General features: G+C 36.8%; 1 protein-coding gene and 1 pseudogene across 1 annotated transcript; one reads left to right on the top strand and one right to left on the bottom strand.

Annotated features, from left to right (window-relative positions):
• Window positions 1-11,362: 11,362 nt before the first annotated feature.
• On the top strand, window positions 11,363-12,395 carry LOC127122282 (protein MAIN-LIKE 2-like). Its single transcript, XM_051052645.1, has 2 exons — window positions 11,363-11,481; window positions 11,658-12,395. The coding sequence occupies exons 1-2, from the start codon at window positions 11,422-11,424 to the stop codon at window positions 12,393-12,395; spliced, it is 798 nt and encodes a 265-aa protein (XP_050908602.1). The 5' UTR covers window positions 11,363-11,421.
• Window positions 12,396-18,989: 6,594 nt separating this feature from the next.
• On the bottom strand, window positions 18,990-19,671 carry LOC127121241 (uncharacterized; annotated as a pseudogene).
• Window positions 19,672-24,287: the final 4,616 nt, after the last annotated feature.

The following is a 24,287-nucleotide window of genomic DNA, read 5'->3' as shown; positions in this document are numbered from 1 at the left end:
GCACCAACCTCTATCTAATTCAACTCTGTACTGTCCCATTGGCATGCCCTCATTGTGATCTATGGACTCGGCAACACTAAACCAACCTTTTGTTCGGTCAAATACCGTAACCACGTGTGTGTTTGCTTTGGCAGCTTCATGTTTGATGAATTTCATTGAAGCATCATTAAACAACTGTTCAGATTGCAACACGGAGCTTCATTTTGAGCGTCTGGTTTCAAACAACGCCCCAAGCCTGAAATATGTAGCTTGCACCAAAGCGGTTATTGGTAGGTTACGAATTCCTTTGAAGATAGAGTTCATTGATTCCACAAGATTTGTTGTCATGTGGCCCCAACGTTGTCCGCCGTCGTATGCCCTAGTCCACTTCTCCAACGGAATACTATCGATCCACCGAACCGCATCTTCGTTCGACAATCTTATTTCGTCGCGGTAGTGTTTGAAAGAAGGTTCCGTCAATGCGTAACCTGCATTGACAACCTTCTTACGCAACGTCTTATCTTTGATTTCTTGCATGAAATTCTGAGCAATATGTCTAATACAAAACACATGCGTCGAAAGAGGATTTTGCCAGCCATTGTCAATGTTATTATATGCACTGATGATTGAGGGGTGTCTATCAGAGATCAAACACAAGTTAGGTTGAGGTGCTACGTGCAATCGGAGATTTCTTAGGAAAAAACTCCATCCCTCAGCTGTCTCCCCTTCAACTAAGGCAAAGGCGATCGAAAAAATATTGTTGTTCCCATCTTGTGCCACTGCCATCAATAACTTTCCTTTGTATTTTCCATACAACCATGTACCATCAATTTGTATAATTGGTTTACAGAAAGAAAAACCTGTGATACACGGTTGATACGCCCAAAATAGACGGTGAAATATTCTATTTCCAACAGCACATGTACCATTTGGTGTATATGCGGGCAATGTTTCCATCTTGAAAATTGTACCGGGAGCATAGTGTTTTAGAGCGAACATGTATTTTGGAAGTTGTTTGTAAGATTCCTCCCAATTGCCAAACACTTTTTCAACAACTTTTGTTCTAGCTATCCATGCCTTCCTATATGATGGTGTGTAGTTGTACTCTGCCCTAATATGCGAGATTATTGTACTCACCTTTAAAGACGGATTATCGGCAATGACAGACAATATTTCATCGCATATTAGTTGGGAGATTAATTTACGATGATCCTGCATTGGGTTGGTCAGGATGCATGTGTGATCTGGACCCATTGATCCAATCTCCCAAGACTCCTTCCTCTTCCTGTACGAAGCTGACAACTTAAAAAGACAGTGCTCATTCGGACAATAAATTTTATACCTCAATGCGTCAGTTCTGTCAACTCTGAAATCTGCTGATAGTTCCATGTGGAATTTTTTTATGGCTTTTACACATTCCTCTTTTGTGCGAAATGTGTCTCCTTGTTTTAGAGATCCTTGCATTTGCACGTAAGGGTTGTACCATACATCTCCCGAAGGTTCATCCGAACCCAAATTTAACCTTGTCATGTGTTGGGGTGGGCAATATACATGACCTACTGGTATTGCCTCCTCTTCCTCTTCAGCGTTCACCATCGAATCAACGATGATCTCAGGTTCCTCTTCTTCATCGTCTGGAACATTCACCTCAACTTGTTCGTCATCAGTCTCACAAAACACTTGTGACTGATTAATGTACTGGGACTCCTGTTGTTGATGTGGTAATATATACAACTCTATATCGTTATAACCGGATTGTTCATGACTGCCAAACATATGTTGAACATCATCATCATCTCGAATCTTCCTCTGATAAAATTTTACCTGGTTATCTGCAAAACAAACTGGATTTTTATAGATGATCTGACCGACATTATTGGACTGCAACTTCTTTTCTATTCTTTGTTTTAGGTGTGAAAAATTTGATCGTCGATTTATTGTAAAACGAGTCACCTGTGTGTCTCGAAAACAAAAATCGAACAATTGATGATCAAATATTTCACCGTCAACATGTGCACTGATCATATATTGTTGTGTGGAAGACATTGTGTTGAATGGAATTGAACTAAATGATTTGTAAATCTTGTTCAACCGCACAACATAAATAGTTGGCCAATGCATTAATAAATTCATAATAGTCTGTACAGACTTGACTATACTTGCACGCAAAGGAAAGACTGAAAACAGACTTGACTGTACTTCCACGGAGAGGGAAGAGTGAAAAGATTGCAGAGGGAAGAGTGAAAAGATTACTCAATACAGAGGGAATCAAGAATCTCTGTGCCCTAATTTTCCCTGTGCCCTAAGACTGAACATAGGCGCCCATTCCCTTGGCAAAACATAGGCGCCAAAGGTTTGGGCGCCTCTTCCTTAAATTATGCATAGGCGCCATTAGGAAGGGCGCCTCTTCCTAAGCCTTACACTAAGGCGCCTAGAGGAAGGGTGCCCCTTCCTTGTGTAACACCCCGATAATAATATAATAATTATTTAAATTAAGTTAATAATATGTTTATTAATTTAATTAGATAATTGAATTATTATTATTATTATTTTGGAATAATAATTATTGGAATAAAATAAATTGGAATAATAAAAAGTCCCATTTTTTGGTAAAAAGGGTTGGCACGTGAAAAGGAAAACACAGAGAAGCGGTTGAAAGTGGAAAAAGGGCAAAAAGGCAGAGCAAGAGAAGAGGAAAAACTTGGAGCTCAGAGATTGCTGGATTAACTCAGGTAAGGGGGTTTATCATCGATTAACGGGTATTATGGAATGATATGTACTGGGTAGTAAGAAACTATTGTTTTACCTCTGATTAGATTGATGCATGATGAATTGTGAACTCTTTGGATGAACGAAATTGGGGTATAATTGAGAAAGAATTCGTAGGAATTAGATGTACAAGTGTCAAATTTTGTGTAATCGAATAAGATACGAATTGTGTTGAAAATATGAATGATTTCTGTGTAGAAATTGGACTGTGGAAGGTTGGTTTGAGTAGATCTCGTAGCAGAGAAAGCCATTGCAGATCTGAGAGTTCTGGTCTCTGGTCATACGCGTATGGCACTAGGCAATACGCGTATGAGATGGCTAATACGCGTATGGCACTAGGCAATACGCGTATGGATGAGGAAGATGAAATTTTGAACGTGAAATGGTCTCTGGTGGTACGCGTATGGGGAAGTGATACGCGTAGCATACGCGTATGGGACAGGTGATACGCGTATGGGTTGGGCGAGGAAATGCGCAATACGCGTATGAGAGTGGGCATTACGCGTATGGATTTGGTCAGGCGTGGGCAATACGCGTATGGACATAGGCAATACGCGTATGGGCAGAATTGTGAATTTTCTGTGCTGTTGTTGTGCAGTTTCTGGTTGTTTAGGCTGAGTGTGTAATTCAGCTGATGTATGACATATTAGGGATCATTTCCCGTGGCTTGGAGTAGTATAGGTATTAGTAGAGTGTACTAATACTGTGGTTGTTGTTTGGCATGATCTGATATGCTTATGTGATAAAATATTGATGATGTATGATGATATGTATATTGTTGTGAGTGTATATATTATGCATGTTGTTGATGCTGCATTTGCTAGATGATTAGCATGCATGGCATAGCCTGTGGGGCTGTAGCTAATTCCCATGGTGAGGAATTAGTGAGTGAATTGTTATGGAATTGTTGTTGATGTTTGCATACTAGATGCTTAGTGTGCATAGTCTAGCCTTCGGGGCTGTAGCTAATTCCCATGGTGAGGAATTAGTGAGTGAGTCATTAGATCTCACATGAGTGGGACTGGTGAGCTTAGTAGCCGTATCTGGAGTGGATCGGTGAGCTTGAACTGTATGTTCAAGAATAGTCGGTACCGCATGTGTGGAGTCTCATTTCATAATGAATGTATGGCATATAATATGAATGGATGTATTCCAGTATTATATGTGTGTTATGTGTTGTGTTGTTGATGTTGAGTATGGTTGAGATTATACATATGCTATATGTTACTGTTGAATATGATGTTTGAACGGATATTGCCGTTGCTGAGTGCGTAGTCTGATTGGGGTGAATTGATGTGTTATTTACTTAGCATTACATGTTGTTCTATAATGCTTATTATATTGATTGAGGAACTCACCCTTACATCTAATTTTCAGGTAACGAGCAGTGAGTTGAGTAGAAGCTAGTGCTATGGAGTCTAGTGTCGTCCTTAGTGGGTCATGCTCTGGTAGATGTAACATCGGGAGGGAATGTTTGACTATGTTTTAATTTAGTTGTTGATTCAACTTTACATGTAATGTAGTACATGATTTGAATGTCGATGTTTTGTAACCGCTGCGAATTATGCAAAATAGTCTTATTTTGATTTAATAAATGAGCATGACAGGATATTTTGATAATTGTTGTGAAATGATTGTGTGACACCCTTCGGGGCATAATTACTCTGATTGATATGTTATTATTTTAATTAATATTTTGGGGTATTTAGAAGGGTGTTACATTAGTGGTATCAGAGCATAGTCGGTCGAGTCGAGTCGTAATTATTCTGTTTCCCCTGTACGGTATAGGTGTTGTGTAACCAATCAGTACTCATGGTTTTAGTTTGTTTGGGTTTCAGAATAGAGATGGCTGGAAGAGGTAGAGATGATGCTGCAATTGCTGAGGCTCTGGGTATGCTAGCTGGAGTACTTGGAGGAAATCCGAATGTTGTGGGAATGGGAACTGCTCGTCAACTGAGTGAGTTCCAGAAGAACAATCCTCCAATGTTTAAGGGAGCATACGATCCAGATGGCGCTCAGAAGTGGTTGAAGGAGATCGAGAGAATCTTCAGAGTGACTGAGTGTGCCGATAACCAGAAGGTCAGGTTCGGTACGCATATGCTATCAGAAGAAGCTGATGATTGGTGGGTTGCTACCCGCACTGAGTTGGAAGCTGCTGGAGGTGCTGAGATCACTTGGGCTGTGTTCAGAGAGAGATTTCTGAGGAAGTACTTTCCAGAGGATGTCAGAGGAAAGAAAGAGATAGAGTTCTTGGAATTGAAGCAGGGTAACAAGTCTGTTACAGAGTATGCTGCTAAGTTCACAGAGCTGTCGAAGTATTACACTCCCTATAATGAGGCTGCTGGAGAATTTTCTAAGTGCGTGAAGTTTGAGAACGGGTTGCGTCCCGAGATCAAGCAGGCGATTGGATATCAGCGGATCAGGGTGTTTTCTGATTTGGTTGACTGTTGCAGGATTTTCGAACAGGATTCCAAGGCTAGAGCAGAGAGCTATCAGCAAAGGGTTGATAGGAAAGGTAAGAATCAGATTGACCGTGGAAAACCGTATGCAGCTGGCAAAGGTTTCCAGAGGCAGAGTGGGATGAAGAGGCCTAGTGGGGGAGACTCTAGTGCTCCTGTTAAGTGTTACAGATGTGGTCGAGCTGGACATCGTGTTCATGAGTGTACCAGTGCTGAGATGAAGTGTTTCAAGTGTGGAAAAGGTGGTCATTTGGCTGCAGAGTGTCGGTTGAAGACTGTGACTTGTTTCAACTGTGGAGAGTTGGGTCATATCAGTCCACAGTGTCCTAAGCCGAAGAAAGAGAATCAGTCAGGAGGCAAGGTCTTTGCTTTATCGGGTTCTGAGACTTCTGCAGATGATCGTTTGATCCGAGGTACGTGTTATATTAATGGCTTTCCTCTTGTAGCTATTATTGACACAGGTGCTACTCATTCTTTTATATCTTTGGATTGTGCTGTGAAACTTAAGTTAGAGATATCTGAGATGCGTGGTAGTATGGTGATTGATACTCCTGCGAAGGGTTCAGTGACTACTACTTCGGTTTGTTTGAATTGTCCTTTAAGTATTTTTGGTAGAGACTTTGGAATGGATCTTGTGTGTCTTCCACTAGTACAGGTTGATGTTATCCTGGGCATGAACTGGTTAGTGTTTAACCGAGTCTCTATCAACTGTTTTGATAAGACTGTGATATTTCCTGGGATTGAGGAAGGAAAGAATTTGTTCCTATCAGCGAGACAGGTGAATGAGGAAGTAGCAGATGGGGCAGAGTTGTTTATGCTGTTAGCGACTTTGGAAGCTAAAGATAAACTGGTGATTTGTGATCTGGCTGTGGTGTGTGATTTTCCTGATGTGTTTCCTGAAGAAGTGAATGAATTACCGCCAGAGCGTGAAGTTGAGTTCTCGATTGATTTGGTACCTGGTACTAGACCGATATCGATGGCTCCGTACCGTATGTCTGCTGTTGAGTTAGCTGAATTGAAAAGTCAGCTGGAAGATCTGTTGGATAAGAAATTTATTCGTCCGAGTGTGTCACCGTGGGGTGCACCAGTGTTGTTGGTTAAGAAGAAAGAAGGTACTATGAGGTTGTGTGTGGACTACAGGCAACTGAACAAAGTGACGATCAAGAATCGGTATCCTTTGCCGAGGATTGATGACTTGATGGATCAATTGGTTGGTGCGAGTGTGTTCAGCAAAATAGATTTGAGATCTGGGTATCATCAGATACGTGTGAAAACTGAGGACATTCAGAAGACTGCTTTCAGAACAAGGTATGGACATTATGAGTATTCTGTAATGCCTTTTGGTGTGACTAATGCGCCTGGAGTATTTATGGAGTACATGAATAGGATTTTCCATCCGTACCTAGACAAGTTTGTGGTAGTGTTTATTGATGACATTTTGGTGTATTCGAAATCTGAAGAAGAGCATGCTGAGCATTTGAGAGTGGTTTTAGAAGTTCTACGAGAAAAGAAGTTATTTGCTAAACTCTCTAAATGTGAATTTTGGTTAGAAGAGGTTAGTTTTCTTGGTCATGTGATTTCAAGAGGTGGTATTGTTGTTGATCCTTCTAAGATAGAAGCGGTATCTAAGTGGGAAGCTCCGAAGTCAGTTTCTGAGATAAGGAGTTTTCTTGGACTTGCAGGTTATTATAGAAAATTCATTGAGGGATTTTCCAAGTTGGCGTTACCGTTGACAATGTTGACTAGAAAGGGGCAAGCGTTTGTTTGGGATTCGAAATGTGAAGAAGGTTTCCAAGAGTTAAAGAGAAGGTTGACCACTGCTCCTATCCTGATATTACCGAGTTCGTCGGAACTATTCGAGGTTTATTGTGATGCTTCATTGTTGGGTTTGGGTGGTGTGTTGATGCAGAATAAGCAGGTTATAGCTTATGCTTCGAGACAGCTAAGGGTTCATGAGAGGAACTATCCGACACACGATTTAGAGTTGGCAGCTGTGGTATTTGTTCTGAAGTTATGGAGGCATTATTTGTACGGATCAAGATTTGAGGTTTTCAGTGATCATAAAAGTTTGAAGTATTTGTTTGATCAGAAAGAGCTAAATATGAGACAGAGGAGATGGTTAGAATTTCTGAAGGATTATGACTTTGGTTTGAATTACCATCCGGGTAAAGCAAACGTAGTGGCTGATGCATTGAGTCGGAAATCATTGCATATGTCTATGTTAATGGTTAGGGAATTGGATTTGATTGAGCAGTTTAGAGACTTGAGTTTGGTGTGTGAGAGTACTCACAGTAGTGTTAAATTGGGAATGTTGAAATTAACAAGTGGTATTTTGGATGAGATTAGAGAGGGTCAGAAATCCGATATGCTTTTGGTTGATAAGTTGACTCTAGTGAATCAAGGTCAAGGTGGTGAATTCAGAGTTGATGAGCATGGTGTTTTGAGATTTGGTAATCGGGTGTGTATTCCGGATGTTACTGAGCTTAAGAAGAGCATCCTTGAGGAAGGACATCGTAGTGGCTTGAGTATTCACCCTGGAGCTACAAAGATGTATCATGATTTGAAGAAGTTATTTTGGTGGCCGGGAATGAAAAAGGAAATTGCGAGTTTTGTTTATTCTTGTTTGACTTGTCAGAAGTCAAAGATTGAGCATCAGAAGCCGTCTGGGCTAATGCAACCGTTGGCTATTCCAGAGTGGAAGTGGGATAGTATCAGTATGGATTTTGTTTCTGGTTTGCCGAGGACAAGTAAGAATTTTGAAGCTATTTGGGTGATTGTTGACAGATTGACGAAATCGGCTCATTTCATTCCGATCAGAATGGATTATCCGTTAGAGAGATTAGCCGAGTTGTATATTGAGAAGATTGTAAGTTTGCATGGTATTCCGTCGAGTATTGTTTCGGACAGAGATCCTAGATTTACATCGAAATTTTGGGAAGGTTTGCAGAAGGCTTTGGGAACTAAGCTGAGATTGAGTTCTGCATATCATCCGCAGACTGATGGTCAGACTGAGAGGACGATTCAGTCATTAGAAGATCTTTTGAGAGCTTGTGTTTTGGAAAAGGGAGGTGCTTGGGATTGTTATTTACCTTTGATTGAGTTTACCTACAACAATAGTTTTCATACGAGCATTGGTATGGCACCGTTTGAAGCTTTGTATGGTAGGAGATGTCGGACACCTTTATGTTGGTATGAGTCCGGTGAGAGTGCTGTGGTTGGACCGGAGATTGTTCAACAAACGACGGAAAGGATTAAGATGATTCAGGAGAAGATGAGAATTGCTCAGAGTCGTCAGAAGAGTTATCATGATAAGAGGAGGAAGTCACTTGAGTTCCAAGAGGGAGATCATGTGTTTCTTCGTGTTACTCCGATAACTGGTGTTGGTCGAGCTTTGAAGTCGAAGAAGTTGACACCTCGTTTTATTGGTCCTTATCAGATTTTGGAGAGGATAGGAGAGGTAGCCTATCGTATCGCTTTACCGCCGTCGCTTGCGAATTTGCATGAGGTTTTTCATGTGTCTCAGTTGAGGAGGTACATTCATGATCCGTCGCATGTAGTCCAAGTAGATGATGTACAGGTGAGAGATAACCTGACTGTTGAGACATCACCTATGAGGATCGAGGATCGAGAGTTGAAGCAGTTGCGGGGTAAAGAGATTGCCTTGGTGAAGGTAGCTTGGGGAGGACCAGCAGGTGGCAATGTGACTTGGGAACTGGAGAGTAAGATGAAGGAGTCTTATCCGGAGTTGTTCGCTTGAGGTATGTTTTCGAGGACGAAAACTCTTTTAGTGGGGGAGAGTTGTAACACCCCGATAATAATATAATAATTATTTAAATTAAGTTAATAATATGTTTATTAATTTAATTAGATAATTGAATTATTATTATTATTATTTTGGAATAATAATTATTGGAATAAAATAAATTGGAATAATAAAAAGTCCCATTTTTTGGTAAAAAGGGTTGGCACGTGAAAAGGAAAACACAGAGAAGCGGTTGAAAGTGGAAAAAGGGCAAAAAGGCAGAGCAAGAGAAGAGGAAAAACTTGGAGCTCAGAGATTGCTGGATTAACTCAGGTAAGGGGGGTTTATCATCGATTAACGGGTATTATGGAATGATATGTACTGGGTAGTAAGAAACTATTGTTTTACCTCTGATTAGATTGATGCATGATGAATTGTGAACTCTTTGGATGAACGAAATTGGGGTATAATTGAGAAAGAATTCGTAGGAATTAGATGTACAAGTGTCAAATTTTGTGTAATCGAATAAGATACGAATTGTGTTGAAAATATGAATGATTTCTGTGTAGAAATTGGACTGTGGAAGGTTGGTTTGAGTAGATCTCGTAGCAGAGAAAGCCATTGCAGATCTGAGAGTTCTGGTCTCTGGTCATACGCGTATGGCACTAGGCAATACGCGTATGAGATGGCTAATACGCGTATGGCACTAGGCAATACGCGTATGGATGAGGAAGATGAAATTTTGAACGTGAAATGGTCTCTGGTGGTACGCGTATGGGGAAGTGATACGCGTAGCATACGCGTATGGGACAGGTGATACGCGTATGGGTTGGGCGAGGAAATGCGCAATACGCGTATGAGAGTGGGCATTACGCGTATGGATTTGGTCAGGCGTGGGCAATACGCGTATGGGCATAGGCAATACGCGTATGGGCAGAATTGTGAATTTTCTGTGCTGTTGTTGTGCAGTTTCTGGTTGTTTAGGCTGAGTGTGTAATTCAACTGATGTATGACATATTAGGGATCATTTCCCGTGGCTTGGAGTAGTATAGGTATTAGTAGAGTGTACTAATACTGTGGTTGTTGTTTGGCATGATCTGATATGCTTATGTGATAAAATATTGATGATGTATGATGATATGTATATTGTTGTGAGTGTATATATTATGCATGTTGTTGATGCTGCATTTGCTAGATGATTAGCATGCATGGCATAGCCTGTGGGGCTGTAGCTAATTCCCATGGTGAGGAATTAGTGAGTGAATTGTTATGGAATTGTTGTTGATGTTTGCATACTAGATGCTTAGTGTGCATAGTCTAGCCTTCGGGGCTGTAGCTAATTCCCATGGTGAGGAATTAGTGAGTGAGTCATTAGATCTCACATGAGTGGGACTGGTGAGCTTAGTAGCCGTATCTGGAGTGGATCGGTGAGCTTGAATTGTATGTTCAAGAATAGTCGGTACCGCATGTGTGGAGTCTCATTTCATAATGAATGTATGGCATATAATATGAATGGATGTATTCCAGTATTATATGTGTGTTATGTGTTGTGTTGTTGATGTTGAGTATGGTTGAGATTATACATATGCTATATGTTACTGTTGAATATGATGTTTGAACGGATATTGCCGTTGCTGAGTGCGTAGTCTGATTGGGGTGAATTGATGTGTTATTTACTTAGCATTACATGTTGTTCTATAATGCTTATTATATTGATTGAGGAACTCACCCTTACATCTAATTTTCAGGTAACGAGCAGTGAGTTGAGTAGAAGCTAGTGCTATGGAGTCTAGTGTCGTCCTTAGTGGGTCATGCTCTGGTAGATGTAACATCGGGAGGGAATGTTTGACTATGTTTTAATTTAGTTGTTGATTCAACTTTACATGTAATGTAGTACATGATTTGAATGTCGATGTTTTGTAACCGCTGCGAATTATGCAAAATAGTCTTATTTTGATTTAATAAATGAGCATGACAGGATATTTTGATAATTGTTGTGAAATGATTGTGTGACACCCTTCGGGGCATAATTACTCTGATTGATATGTTATTATTTTAATTAATATTTTGGGGTATTTAGAAGGGTGTTACACCTTGCATGTGAAAAATCACATGTAGGCGCCAAGGATAATGGCTCCTCTTCCTATTGCATGTAATTTCTTCACATGCGCCTACTAGATTCCCTTCCATGCTATGCTGCTTTTGTCATTCACTTTGTGTGATTCCCTTCCATGCTATGCTACTTTTGTCATTCACTTTGTGTCATTCATTTGTCTTTTGTCATTCACTAGTTTTTTAACCTCATATGCCTTTGCATGCAACCAATCATAATTCATTATAGTTTCTAAACCTACTCATTTATTCATCTATAAATACCCTCCCATATCAACATTATCAAACCATCTTCATCACACTCTTTCCTTCTACCACATTTCTTTCATCTAACAAACTTAAGCTTTGCAAAATCGAATCATGTCTTTGTTAACTATGGGCGATGAACACAGAGGCACAATCGAGAATATCTCGACATTTGTATGTTATCTCTCTCTTTTAGTTACTATTTATGGATTACTTGTAATACATATGTTCTTTGTGTTATACCTTTCAAATCTCTTTCTTTTTAGTTTCTATTTATGGATTACATCTTGTACATATTTCTTTAGAATGTATTTCTTCTACTAATTGTATTTTTGTTTTTTTGTTATTAGGATCCGAAGCGGTTTAGATGTCGTGTACATGAATATGTACCCCACGATCCTTTAATAGAACCATATATTAGAGGATGTGGATTTGGAAATCTCCTAAACATTGTTTCGTACTCGGTGGACTACAAGTTCATCCTAGCTTTGTTGGAGAGGTGGAGACCCGAGACCCACACATTTCACCTTCCGATTGGTGAGTGTACCGTCACACTTGAGGACGTGTACATGTTGTTGGGTCTTCGTATAGATGGAAAGGCAGTCAATGGGAAAGTTAACCATGTCAACGACATATGCAATGAATTACTGGGTGCCCCTTTGTTAGACGACGAACCTGAGGGAGACACATCCAGTCAAGCAAGGGGGCAAGGTATAAATTTAAAATACCTTAGACAATATTATAACAGTATAGTACTGTCTGAAGATTCAACCGAGTATGAGAAGATAATAAAAGCTCGGTGTTATATTATGATTTTATTTGGTAACTTTTTGTTTCCAGAAAGTACAGGTAATTCTGTGAATATAATGTATTTACCTTTATTACGCAACATCAATAAGGTAAACACTTATAGTTGGGGTTCAGCTGTGTTGGCCCATCTATATAGTGCATTGTGTAAAAATGCAAAAAAGAATACCTGTACTTTTTTTTCATGTGCTTATTTGCTTCAAGCTTGGGGGTGGTCTAGGATGTCGTCGCTCGCCCCAGAAAATGAGCGTCCATTCGCGTTCCCATTTGCAACCAAGTAAGTCTACCACTTTACTATTTACCATTTTATTAATTATATCTATTATTTAAATTAACAGTAAATAATATTTTTCACTCCTTTTTTTTATCTTAGGTGGTCAGTAAGGGGAATGAACTACAATAGGTGTCCGAAACACGCTATTGTAGTCTATCGAAATCTATTGGATCACATTGGACATGATGATGTAATACTCCTACCAAACTATAGTTAATCTTAAAATAGTTCTCAAATTATTTCTCATCTAACGATTTGTTATTTTTTTCCAGTTTGTATGGAGGCCATATCTGGGTCTGGATCATGATGTGAACCATGACGATGCTGCAGTTTGGACAGCGAAGACACCAATTATCCGATTCACTACAGTTGAAATGCACCAAAGTGACAGGGTCAAACTGCAGTTCGGAATGGTACAACATATCCCAGAGTCTCCCACGTGTTTGGGGAATTGGCATCAAAAAAGGGTCGATGCACAGTGGGATTTTTCGGACTGGAGAGACTTTGCAAAAGACATGTGTCGTCAATGGAGAAATCGACGACAACACGTCCTGAACGAACCAGTCATCCAAGGTGTAAGACCGACTCAACAATATATGGCATGGTTTAGGTCTGTAACAACTCAGCAATTCGTATCTGAGCCGCGGTATTTGATAGATCCGCGCCAACTTGCTTCATCATCGTATGTCCCACATCAATTCACCACCCAACACCAATGTGAACCCACCCAAACCCAACAACCAACCACACAACATCAACCGACCACATACTCAAACCAACCAAACACCCAACATCGCAACCCGTTCATGCCAACCACCCAACAACGAACCATCCAACGTCGCAATCCCTTCATACCACCCACCCAAACACAAAACCAAGAACCAAACCCCACAACCACAACCGTCTATAGCACCAATGATTCATATGGGTCACGTCATCGTAGCCCCCCACCATTTAACACCCAACCACTGTTTAACTATAGTACGCCCCAAGAACCATTGCTTCGTTTTCAAAACGACTCAATGACCCAATTTGGGCAACTATACCGTCCCCAATCCACCCAATTCACCCAACCCCAACGCCCTAACTACGATGACATGGGCACCGAACTCCATTACGGAAGCGCCGTTGGCCACAGTCCCTCTGGATATTGGGAGCAAATGATGACACATCTTTCGAATACCGCCGGAACCTCTGCCGGACCTTCCAACTAGCCATCGCTCGATCAGGTCAGCACCCAAAGACCACAAACACCTCAAGAAAATCGTGGGAGACCTCGGAGACAACCTAACGCACCGGGATGTGGAACCGGGGGACGTTATAATCGGGCGGGTCATTAGGATTTTGGTCATTCTAATGTAATCATTTATTATATATTTAATGAAGTCATTTTATTTTTATTTTTATTTATTACGTATTAAATAATTAATATGAAATATTAAAAAAAAAATTATAAATAATTACATTTAAAAAAAAAAAAATTAGACAGAGGCGCCAACCCTAGGGGCGCCTCCCTTAGCGGGAGGCTAAGGCGCCAACCCTAGGGGCACCTCCCTTTAGGGACACACAAGGGCGCCAACCCTAGGGGCGCCTCCCTTATGGGTGGTTCAACTAGGGCGCCTAGCCCATGGGCGCTTGCCTTTAAGGCTCCTAAAATTTTTAAGGGATGCGCCAACTCCTCCGGCGCATCCCTTAAAAAACATGGTTACTTTGGGAAATTTTTTGAAATCCTGATTATTATCGTATTTTATTTCTAAAACATGGTTATTTTAAAAAAAAATCGCTATGAGTAGTCTACTAGTATTTGTATTATAAATTTGTGGGTTTATTATTGACTTTTTTAAAGTACACAATGTCACCATTAAATTATAAAAATGATAATATCCCGAAACATTATAAATCTCAATTTTATAGTGAGCCAGTCATATATTAATAAAAGTAAATAATATATATATATTAATTAAGTTCGATCGATTTCAGTTTTTGATAGGTCTAAAATAATCATTTGAGTCCGACCGAAACAATCCTATACCGAAACAATCGAATCTACCTAACACCCGACCCAATCTATTTGCACAAAAAATAGAACGGATCAGTCGGCTTCATTCGGACTATTTAAATTTGTGCACCCCTACCTAAAATTATGTTATATCCACATGTTGAAATTAAATTAATAATTGTAGCTTCGAAAAATTTGAAGTGCGATGTACCCTAAAAGTGAGGTGACAATGTAAATGATGTCTCATATAAGAAAATGTTATGCTCTTGAAATTTCTATTTCCCCCCTAATGCTGATGTCTCACACAACCATTTCTTCTTATTTCAATTATCCTTTTCTTTCCCCAAATAAATTTTCTGAAGAACTTTCATCTTTGGTGTATTACAACACTAATTCTCCCATTTTCTCATCCACTTTTTCTCAATATCCTCTATCTAAATTCACCTTTGCGATTTTCAGATCCTTCATCTTTCTAAACTTCATCCCCATCTTTTCTTTTAAGCAATTTCATCTTCATTTCCGAAATATTTTTTTTCAATAAAATAAGTTTATCTTCTTCATCTATTAACGACATTTCTTCTTCATCTTCACTCTTCATTTTGTTGATGCTTATGCTTTAATATTTATGAATTACCGAAGTCGAAGCACAACGATGAAGGTAATATTAAAAAAAAAACTATAACAATTTAGTATGTGTAATTTAATTGAAAAACTCTCTTTTGTTTAGGAATCAAGAGGAATAGTGAGGATGGATATTAATTGGAAGAAATTACAAAGAAGCATAAGAGAGATGAGGTTTCTCAAAACAAGACATTGAGGTTGAGAACTTTCAGGCAAACACTAAATTATAGGCTTTGGTATGTATAGCTGATTAGCCATGTTGTAAATGTTATCTTCCTGTTACATTTTACTATCTCTAACATTTCCTCATGCCTTAATGAATTGAATGATTGTAGAGAGAAGAAATAAAATTCATGATTGAAAGAGGTGGCTCTGCAAAAGAGATTCTTTTTAACCATTCAGATCATTCTTAGATCTTATATACTACTAATATTTGTACAAGGTAAATTAATTTTAAACTTGTATTCTACTAATATATGTAAAATGCATCAGTATGATGGCAAATGCATTATTAACTATTTTTATTGATATATTTATTTTAAAATAAAATTATGAATTTTGTTTATTACACGTTCTGAATTATTGGATTTTCATTATTTTGTTGAAATTGGTAAAAAAATCTAAAATTATCATGTTCTTTTGTGTTTGGTGTGAACATCACTATTGTAACGAAGATGGTAGTACAAAATCCCTCAACGGGATAAATATAAACTTCTTAGATCTAACAGTAACACCGGGTTAGATGTGATCTAACATATAGAAAAATTGATTATAAATTTGATCATAATTTTTGGTACAAACCACAAATTTTATGATTTATGCCTGCTAAAGTATATGTTGAATTTTTTGTTGTTTCTGAAAATACTTTTACAATATTTTCATATATCTCTTCCATTCTTCCCATGATGTATTAGTTTTGGATGTGAAGTTTTCGACGCTCATAATTTTGTATCTTAAATTCTAAAAGTGTTTATGCTATGTTTTTGGTTTAGGTCTTATACTATTCGATAACTAAAAAGGACAATATCAAGATAATTTCTTCATGTTCTGAGAATTATGTCTATAAACTTTTATTTCATAAAAGATACTATCAAGTGTTTTATGTTCATCGGAATTCATACGATTGAAATTTAACTATCTAATATTTTTGCGGTTAAGAGAAATTAATTAACTAATTAATTAATTAATAATTGGATAATAAAGGTTGTTATAATTTTGCAGTTGTATTTATTTTATGCAGATGTTTTTGAGAATTTAAAACCGGGCTCCTAATATTGAATGTTGCCCTAATATTATCTTAGACTAAACATGTGCTTAGATGCTTAAGTTGTAGTTTTGTATAATTGATTTTTTTAGAGTAATTGTATTTTACTCCTTTGTTTATAATAACAAGAGAATAAGCTTCCATCTGTTGTACTGTCTCATGAAATGGATTATTTGTCTTTCAAACTTCAATGAAAAGTGGCTAAATTTATATTCCATGTTCTTCATTTTCTTTTCTGAACACAATAGTATATTCTTTTGTAGTAAAAGAAAAGTGAGAGCATGTCTTGGAATAAGTTTGTTTCTTCTACTCTTTCATTTGATTAAAACATTTGGCTAGGTAAATTCCTTGCTGAGATGCAACCTGACATATATTTCAAACAACGAGAAATATACTTAATCTACATGTACTAAAAAGAATATTAGATTGATACTCCACTTTCATATGATATTTATTTTTGAATGCTTGTTAATGCCAAGGTGCATAAAATTGACTTGAATATATGATGATGCAATAGATCATAGAGTAATTCATTGGGGAGATAGAATGAGTGAAAAGGATAAATAATTATAATATTAATTAATGACAATTAAGTTATATTTGTGAATATAATTAATAAAATAAATAAGTTTAAATGTACATTAATGAAAAGAATAAATAATTATAATACTAATTAATGTATAATTATGAAAAATAAAAATATTTAAGATAATAGTGCTAAAAAATTATGGATATAAGATAAAAAAAAAATAAAGTTGAGTATAAAATAAATATTCTATACAATAGAAAATAGAAAACAATATAATATAAAAGTACACGTTACTTTTTATAGATAGGGTTTTAAAAATCAATTTTTTTATGATATTATATTGCATGATCCAAATATTTAAAGAAATGTAACTTATAACTATAATAAATTTTAAATATATTTAACTATTAGTATATAAATATTTTTTTATTTCCAAAGAAGTTAATAATGAATTATTTACTAACTTGTATAATTAATAATTGTAAATATTGTTACAATATACAAATTATATATAAATTATAAAAGAACATATTTATACTGCATATTTATAATTATTGTTTATATACAGAAAATAAAAAATTATTAAATATGTAATAATTTGTAATTAAAAAGTTTATATTTTAAATGACAACCAAGTTATATTTGTGATCTATATATTTTTATTGAAATAATATATTGTTATACAAATATTTTTGTAAACGGTAAAAAAATGTATTGTTGATATAAATGTTTTTATAAACGGAAAAAATGTATATTGATATAAATATTTTTATAAATAGGAAAGTTGATGCAAATAGTTTTTTAAATGGAAAAAATGTATTGTTGATAAAAAAATTTATAAACGATAACAAACAAAATAATGTTGAAAGAAAAATAATATATTATTGATCTAAATAATTTTTTATAATCGATTTTCTTTTACTATTGATTCAAATATTTTTATAAATGTCTAATCCAAAAGATGTTAATTTTCCGTATATAATTCTTTTAGTACAAATTTAATAAAATTACACTTTCTAATATTTGTAAAAAAAATCGTTTAACAGAATATAAACAAAAATCTTTTAGTACAACTTTAATAAAATAAAAATTTCTTTTTATACAATTAAAGAAAATAAAGATAAATATATTTAAAATAATATATAAATTCAAACATGGGCAAAATGTATTTTTTTATGATACTAATATTTATTTACACAATTAAAATAATATTTACAAATACTATGTTATTAGTTGATATTTATAAAACTAAATGATTCCATAAATAGTTTTATAAAAAATATCAAAACAAAATTAATATTTACCTACGGAAAAATATACTGTTGATCCAAATATTTGTATATATGGAAAAATTATATTTATACTCCAAATATTAATAAAAACATGTTTTTCTTTTAAAAAAAAAAAAATCTTGGTTAAATAATTTAGTCTTTCTGTTTTTTTATTATTTTACATTTTAGAAACAAATGCACTTAACACACCAGTACTTATGTGAATTTACGAATATCCAGACCATAATTCATGTGAATTCATTGGTTATTACAGTTTTTTGTACCATTAAAGAAAATAAAAGTAAATATATAAATCCAAACACAGGAAAAATATGTTGTTTTATAATTATTTATGTTATAAATATTTTTATTTTGAAATTATTTTTAATTTAAGATACAATATTTTTTAAGATAATATATGAAAAAATGAGTTGTTAGAATTTAATTGAAATACACCGACAGTGTAAAAGAATTTTACACCGTCAGTTAATCATAGACGTTGGATATTTGAACAAGTTTGACTTTTATTTTAAAATCCTATAAAGTAATTAATTCCTATATGTTATTAATGAAAAATATTACACCGACAATGTATAGTAATTAATTCCTATATGTTATTAATGAAAAATATTATTTTTAAATTAATAAGTGAATCTTAATTTTTTTTTTGTAAATGGGAACAAGTTTTTTTATCCAATTTTTTATATAAATAATATCAAAACAAAAATAATATTACATATAGAAAAATATACGGTTCATGCAATTATTTTTATGTGGAAAAAATTATATTTATAATCTATATATAAATCAAAATATGTCTTTCTTTAATAAAAAAAATTATTTTGGTAAAACAATTTTGTTTTTGTTTTTTTCACTTCTTCTTCTTCTTCTTCTTCTTCTTCTTCTTCTTCTTCTTCTTCTTCTTCTTCTTCTTCTTCTTCTTCTTCTTCTTCTTCTTCTTCTTTTCTTCTTCTTCTTCTTCTTTTTCTTCTTTCTTCTTCTTCTTCTTCTTCTTCTTCTTCTTCTTCTTCTTCTTCTTCTTCTTCTTCTCTTCTTTTCTCTTATCTTTTCTTCTTCTTCTTCTTCTTCTTCTTCTCTTCTTCTTCTTCTTCTTCTTCTTCTTCTTCTTTTCTTCTTCTTCTTTCTTTTCTTCTTCTCTTCTTCTTCTTCTTTCTTCTTCTTCTTCTTCTTTCTCTTCTTCTTCTTCTTCTTCTTCTTCTTCTTCTTCTTCTTCTTCTTCTTCTTCTTCTTCTTCTTCTTCTTCTTCTTCTTCTTCTTCTTCTTTTCTTCTTCTTCTTCTTCTTCTTCTTCTCTTCTTCTTCTTCTTCTTCTTCTTTTCTTCTTCTTCTTTTCTTCTTCTTCTTCTTCTTCTTTCTTTTCTTCTTCTTCTTCTTCTTCTTCTTCTTCTCTCTTCTTCTTCTTCTTCTTCTTTCTTCTTCTTCTTTTCTTCTTCTTCTTCTTTTCTTCTTCTTTCTTCTTCTTCTTCTTCTTCTTCTTCTTTTCTTCTTCTTCTTCTTCTTCTTCTTCTTCTTCTTCTTCTTCTTCTTCTTCTTCTTCTTCTTCTTCTTCTTCTTCTTCTTCTTCTCTTCTTTCTTCTTCTTCTTCTTCTTCTTCTTTTCTTCTTCTTCTTCTTCTTTCTTCTTCTTTCTTCTTCTTTTCTTCTTCTTCTTCTTCTTCTTCTCTTCTTCTTCTTTTCTTCTTCTTCTTCTTCTTCTCTCTTAGCTCAAAGCTTCATAGAAGCGTCCATGGAGGATATCCAAATCTCAAAGTTTCATCTCTTTACTTAGCTTATATCCAATTTTTTTGAAGTTGTTTTTCCCCAAGTTCTGAAATTTACTTGGCTTCTATCCAAAGTTGTTCTTGCATGCATGCCTGCTGTCATACCCCAAAATTTGCCCGTTGGTATTACAAAGCATTTCTCAAGACCCTCCGGCTTATTCCGCAAGGCACCGACATCAAGTGAACAAAAGCCCAGCTCACAACAGGCCCAATCCAAAAGGGGCCCAAAATAGCTTGCTCGCCAGGCGAGCAATCCCTTCGCCTAGCGAGTGCTTCGTCAGGACACTCGCCCAGCGAAGCGTCAGATCCAGGAAAAGGCCCAGACCTAGTTTGCTCGCTAGGCGAGTAATTCCTTCGCCTAGCGAAGCTTGCGAAAATTGGAAATTTTGGACCTCATTTCAAGCCCATTAGGTCACCATTGCCACTACTATAAATACATGCTCTTCTGCCACGAAAAAAGAAGACACAGACGGACGAAGACGGACGGAAACACGCATCCAGAGGGAGAAACACAGAAACCCTGCTGATCCAAAGAATTCAGAAGGCGGAAACCCTGAAGGCCGTTTATTCATTCCGAAGCTACCGCCGTCCAACTCAATCCGGCTCGCCAATTCAAGGTTACAACTTGATTTGCAAACAGGTTAGCCTCACTATTATTCGCTTTAGCTTCTTAATTGGCATATGATTAATTGGCATATGATTATCATTTGGTGTCCGTACTTTGCATGTGGTATCATTTTAATATCTTAATTGGCATGTGATATCGTTTTGTATTTTCACTTGGCATATGGTACCACTTCATGTTCTTAATTTGTGGATTATAATTGAATTCATAAACATTTTGAAGTCTTGCATGAGAAGTTAAATGTGTTTGCCTATTGTGAAACTGAACCCTATAATTGTATGTTAGATGCCATAAGCCATGCTGCAGGTTGAGGTCATAATGTTCTCAAATTTCAAACCCGTGGCCGCTCGCTAGCTCATCGCTAGGCGAGCCCGCAGCGAGCCTTCGCTGAGCCTTCGCTGGGCGAAGCAGAGGCGACCGGGCCAGGGGCTGCTTTGCTTTTTGCTGCCTATTTCATGTTTACCTAATGATGATTCTGCATTATTTGGCCTAAATTCTTGGCTGCTATATTTATCTTATGATGCAATTTCCAATTGTATTTTTTATGCTTTAATCCGTGTGTTCATGGTGTAAAGGCTAGCATACTTCCGAAGAAATAGCCGGTTAGGTACTCCGCTTTACGCATGGGAAGCCTTCATGGAGAGGGATTCTAAATTATTTCACTTTAATGTGAAGATTCATATTGAGTGCCTAATTAATTTTACTATATTAATTTTAATGTAATGTTGATTTTAATGTATCGATTTAATGCGGTATCATCATAATTACCTAATGGACTTAAAACATGGACTTTAAATAAATGACATCGGACCTCTCTTTATTACCCCACGATTACAATATTACGGTCATGTCCCGCGAATATGGGGATATCCTTAGCAAAGACCCTTCGGTAAAATCATCATAGTCCCTCGGATGTTGCCTTCGAAAATACCATTTTGTCCCTCGATGACCCTTCGGTGTAGCCTACGGTTAAATGATGGTAGTCCCTTCGAATGCTAAGGTATCCTCACAACTGTTGCCTTCAATGACCTATCGATGACCCTACGATGACCCTTATACATCCCAAGGATAAACTACTTGCTTCTCAATAGTAAGGACAGTTTTACCCTCATAAGGATGGGAAATGCCCAGAAAGACCTCGGACAGGTATAACCTTAATTGCTCATTCATAACAAAAAATGCTTTTCACACCCCACACCTTTCAAACGTCTTCTTTTGGAAAATCACCACTTAGCATACATCCGTACTAGGATCATTGCCAAGTTATATTTTTCTAAACTACTTTCAAAAAACTAAATGAGATAACCACTTTGTATACATTCATGCAAGAATCATTACAAAGTTAAATTCTCCTTTTCAAAACATTTTTCATACATTTCTCAACCACCTTTTTCAAACAAAGAAAACATAAATGATTGAGCAATTAAGAGCCCATGGATAACCATGGATACAAAGGGTGCTAATACCTTCCCTTTGTATAAAGTACCTCCCGAACCTAAGAATTTAAAATTAAGGTCTTTCCTGTTCTTTTCCACCTTTCCTTAAGGGATAAAAGAAAAGTCGGTGGCGACTCTTGCTAACCGCGACATTGCGATTACAAATCCAATAAGGTCCAGTTCACCGTATGACAGAACTGGCGACTCTGCTGGGGACTCACTAAAGAGAGGTCCACCTTAAAAAATCAAAATCATTTATGTTTGAATTTGTGCTTTCGTTTTAAGGGATTGTCTGAGTGAAAGATCCTACACCCGGATCTAGTGTACCTTAGGTAAGTAGCAATAGATCATCGCGACTATCCGGCGTATACTGGAATGGTCAAAATGATGGCTACGGTTAATGTGACACTTTCGTTGTCCTGATGTTCCTCATGTTACTTGAGGAAAAATTTGGCTTCCGCGTGGTGTCATCAGAGCATTAACCAGACCTTTAGAACCCTAATTGACTCATCCTAGCCATTAGAAAGTAGTGAGATAACTGGCTTCGGTTCCGACTGAGGTTGGTTGATACTCGATACTACACTCTTTGAGATTGGACTTTAGGGAAGCTCCGGTCAACCACTTGGTGTTGCACTGAAGTGGACTTAAAGAAAGGTTGATGATTTGAGATCCTTCTAGAACCCGGTTACTATTCTAGGACAGGTTGAACCAACCAAACTTCAGTGGGGAGGGTACTTACCTATGGAACTCATGCAAGCCTTAAGACCTAGGAATGATTGTTGTGTGACATGTCTGTGCTCGCATAACAGCATAACATCATAACATCATAACATCATAGCATCATGGCATTATCGTACTAACCATTTCAAGGACTTAGGAATTTAGCTTTGCTCTTTGAACAGGTTATGGCTTCCAGGAAGACTATCCGGATCAATCTTGTAGCAATCTCTCCTCAACTCAAGGATTTGGTGCTAGAACTTCCCGATCATGCTCAGTTCAACAAGAAACATGGTCATCTTCTCAACTTAGTTACCACTGGTTTCAAAGAAGATATGATGAGAGTTCTATTCCAGTTCTTCGATCCTAAACATCATTGCTTCACTTTCCCAGATTATCAGCTGGTACCCACATTAGAAGAATTCTCCCAGCTACTTGGGATACCTATCCTGGATCAAATACCCTTCAGTGGTTTAGAAAAGATGCCAAAGTCTGAAGAAGTTGCCACAGCTTTACACATGACAAAGTCTGACATTGAGACCAATTGGGTAACAAGGAGTGGAATAAAAGGTTTACTTGCCAAATTTCTGACAAGTAAGGCCCGAGAATTCTTAAAAGTTATGAATGTCCGTGCTTTTGAAGATGTTCTAGCATTGCTAATCTATGGTTTGGTGCTATTCCCTAATCCAGACCAATTCATAGATGTGAATGCTATTAAGATATTCCTCACTCGTAACCCTGTGCCTACCTTGCTTGGAGATGTTTTGCATTCCCTTCACACTCGTACTATGAAGAAGCAAGGGACTCTCATGTGTTGCGTACCTTTATTGTCTAGGTGGTTTATTTCGCACCTTCCTCAATCAGTTTTAAAGAATGATCAAAATCTGAAGTGGTCTCAAAGGATAATGGCACTCTCCCATTCGGACATCCGTTGGTGTTCTAACCCCAGAGAAAATGTTATCATCATCGACCGTTGTGGAGAATTCCCTAATGTACCACTCCTGGGGATAAGGGGAGGTATTACTTATAATCCTGCCTTAGCCCTACGTCAGTTTGGGCATGCCCGAAGAGATGGTCCACGTGAAATGATTATCCAAGGTATAGTGTTTGACTATGACAATGACTCTCAAGATCTCCGCCAAAGGTTTGTACGAGCTTGGGGCGTAGTGAAAAGAAGCAATTTAGGCAAGAAAAATTCTATTCCTATGGAGCCTTATCTCAGATGGGTACGCGCCAGAGCTCGTGAACTTGTCATGCCATATCTTGCAGTCGGACCATTCATTGTTGAATCAGAGGTCGAAGGAGTTATTTCCCAGATCATTTCTTACCCAGATATGCCTACTGATGCTGAGGAATTGAAAAGATCCTGGACCCAGTTGAGAGAGGAGAGAGATACTTTCGAAGCTCAGTTCAATGCAGAAAGGAAGAAAGTATTAGAGCTCACCAGTCAGCTTAATGAGGAACGAAGACTCAATGCATATCTTCGCCCGAAAAGAAGTCGCCCCTGGGAGACTTGAGCTTTCATTGTAGTTTTACTATTATTCCTTTTGTAATGAACATTGATCAAAAAAACGTAGCAATAAAACATTTCCCTCTTGTTGGGGATTTATGCAGAGTTAAATTCCAAAAGTCCTTGAAAACATTTCATGCATTGCATC

This window comes from Lathyrus oleraceus, chromosome 2, assembly GCF_024323335.1.
Source record: "Lathyrus oleraceus cultivar Zhongwan6 chromosome 2, CAAS_Psat_ZW6_1.0, whole genome shotgun sequence".
Lineage (NCBI taxonomy): Eukaryota > Viridiplantae > Streptophyta > Magnoliopsida > Fabales > Fabaceae > Lathyrus > Lathyrus oleraceus.
This window is presented reverse-complemented; position numbering and strand designations above follow the sequence as displayed.

Excerpts from the sequence above, each read along its gene's own strand:
- LOC127122282 (XM_051052645.1), top strand. The coding sequence starts at position 11,422 with ATGTCTTTGTTAACTATGGGCGATGAACACAGAGGCACAATCGAGAAT. Across the intron at positions 11,482-11,657 it reads TCGAGAATATCTCGACATTT|GATCCGAAGCGGTTTAGATG; the intron begins GTATGTTATCTC and ends TTTTGTTATTAG.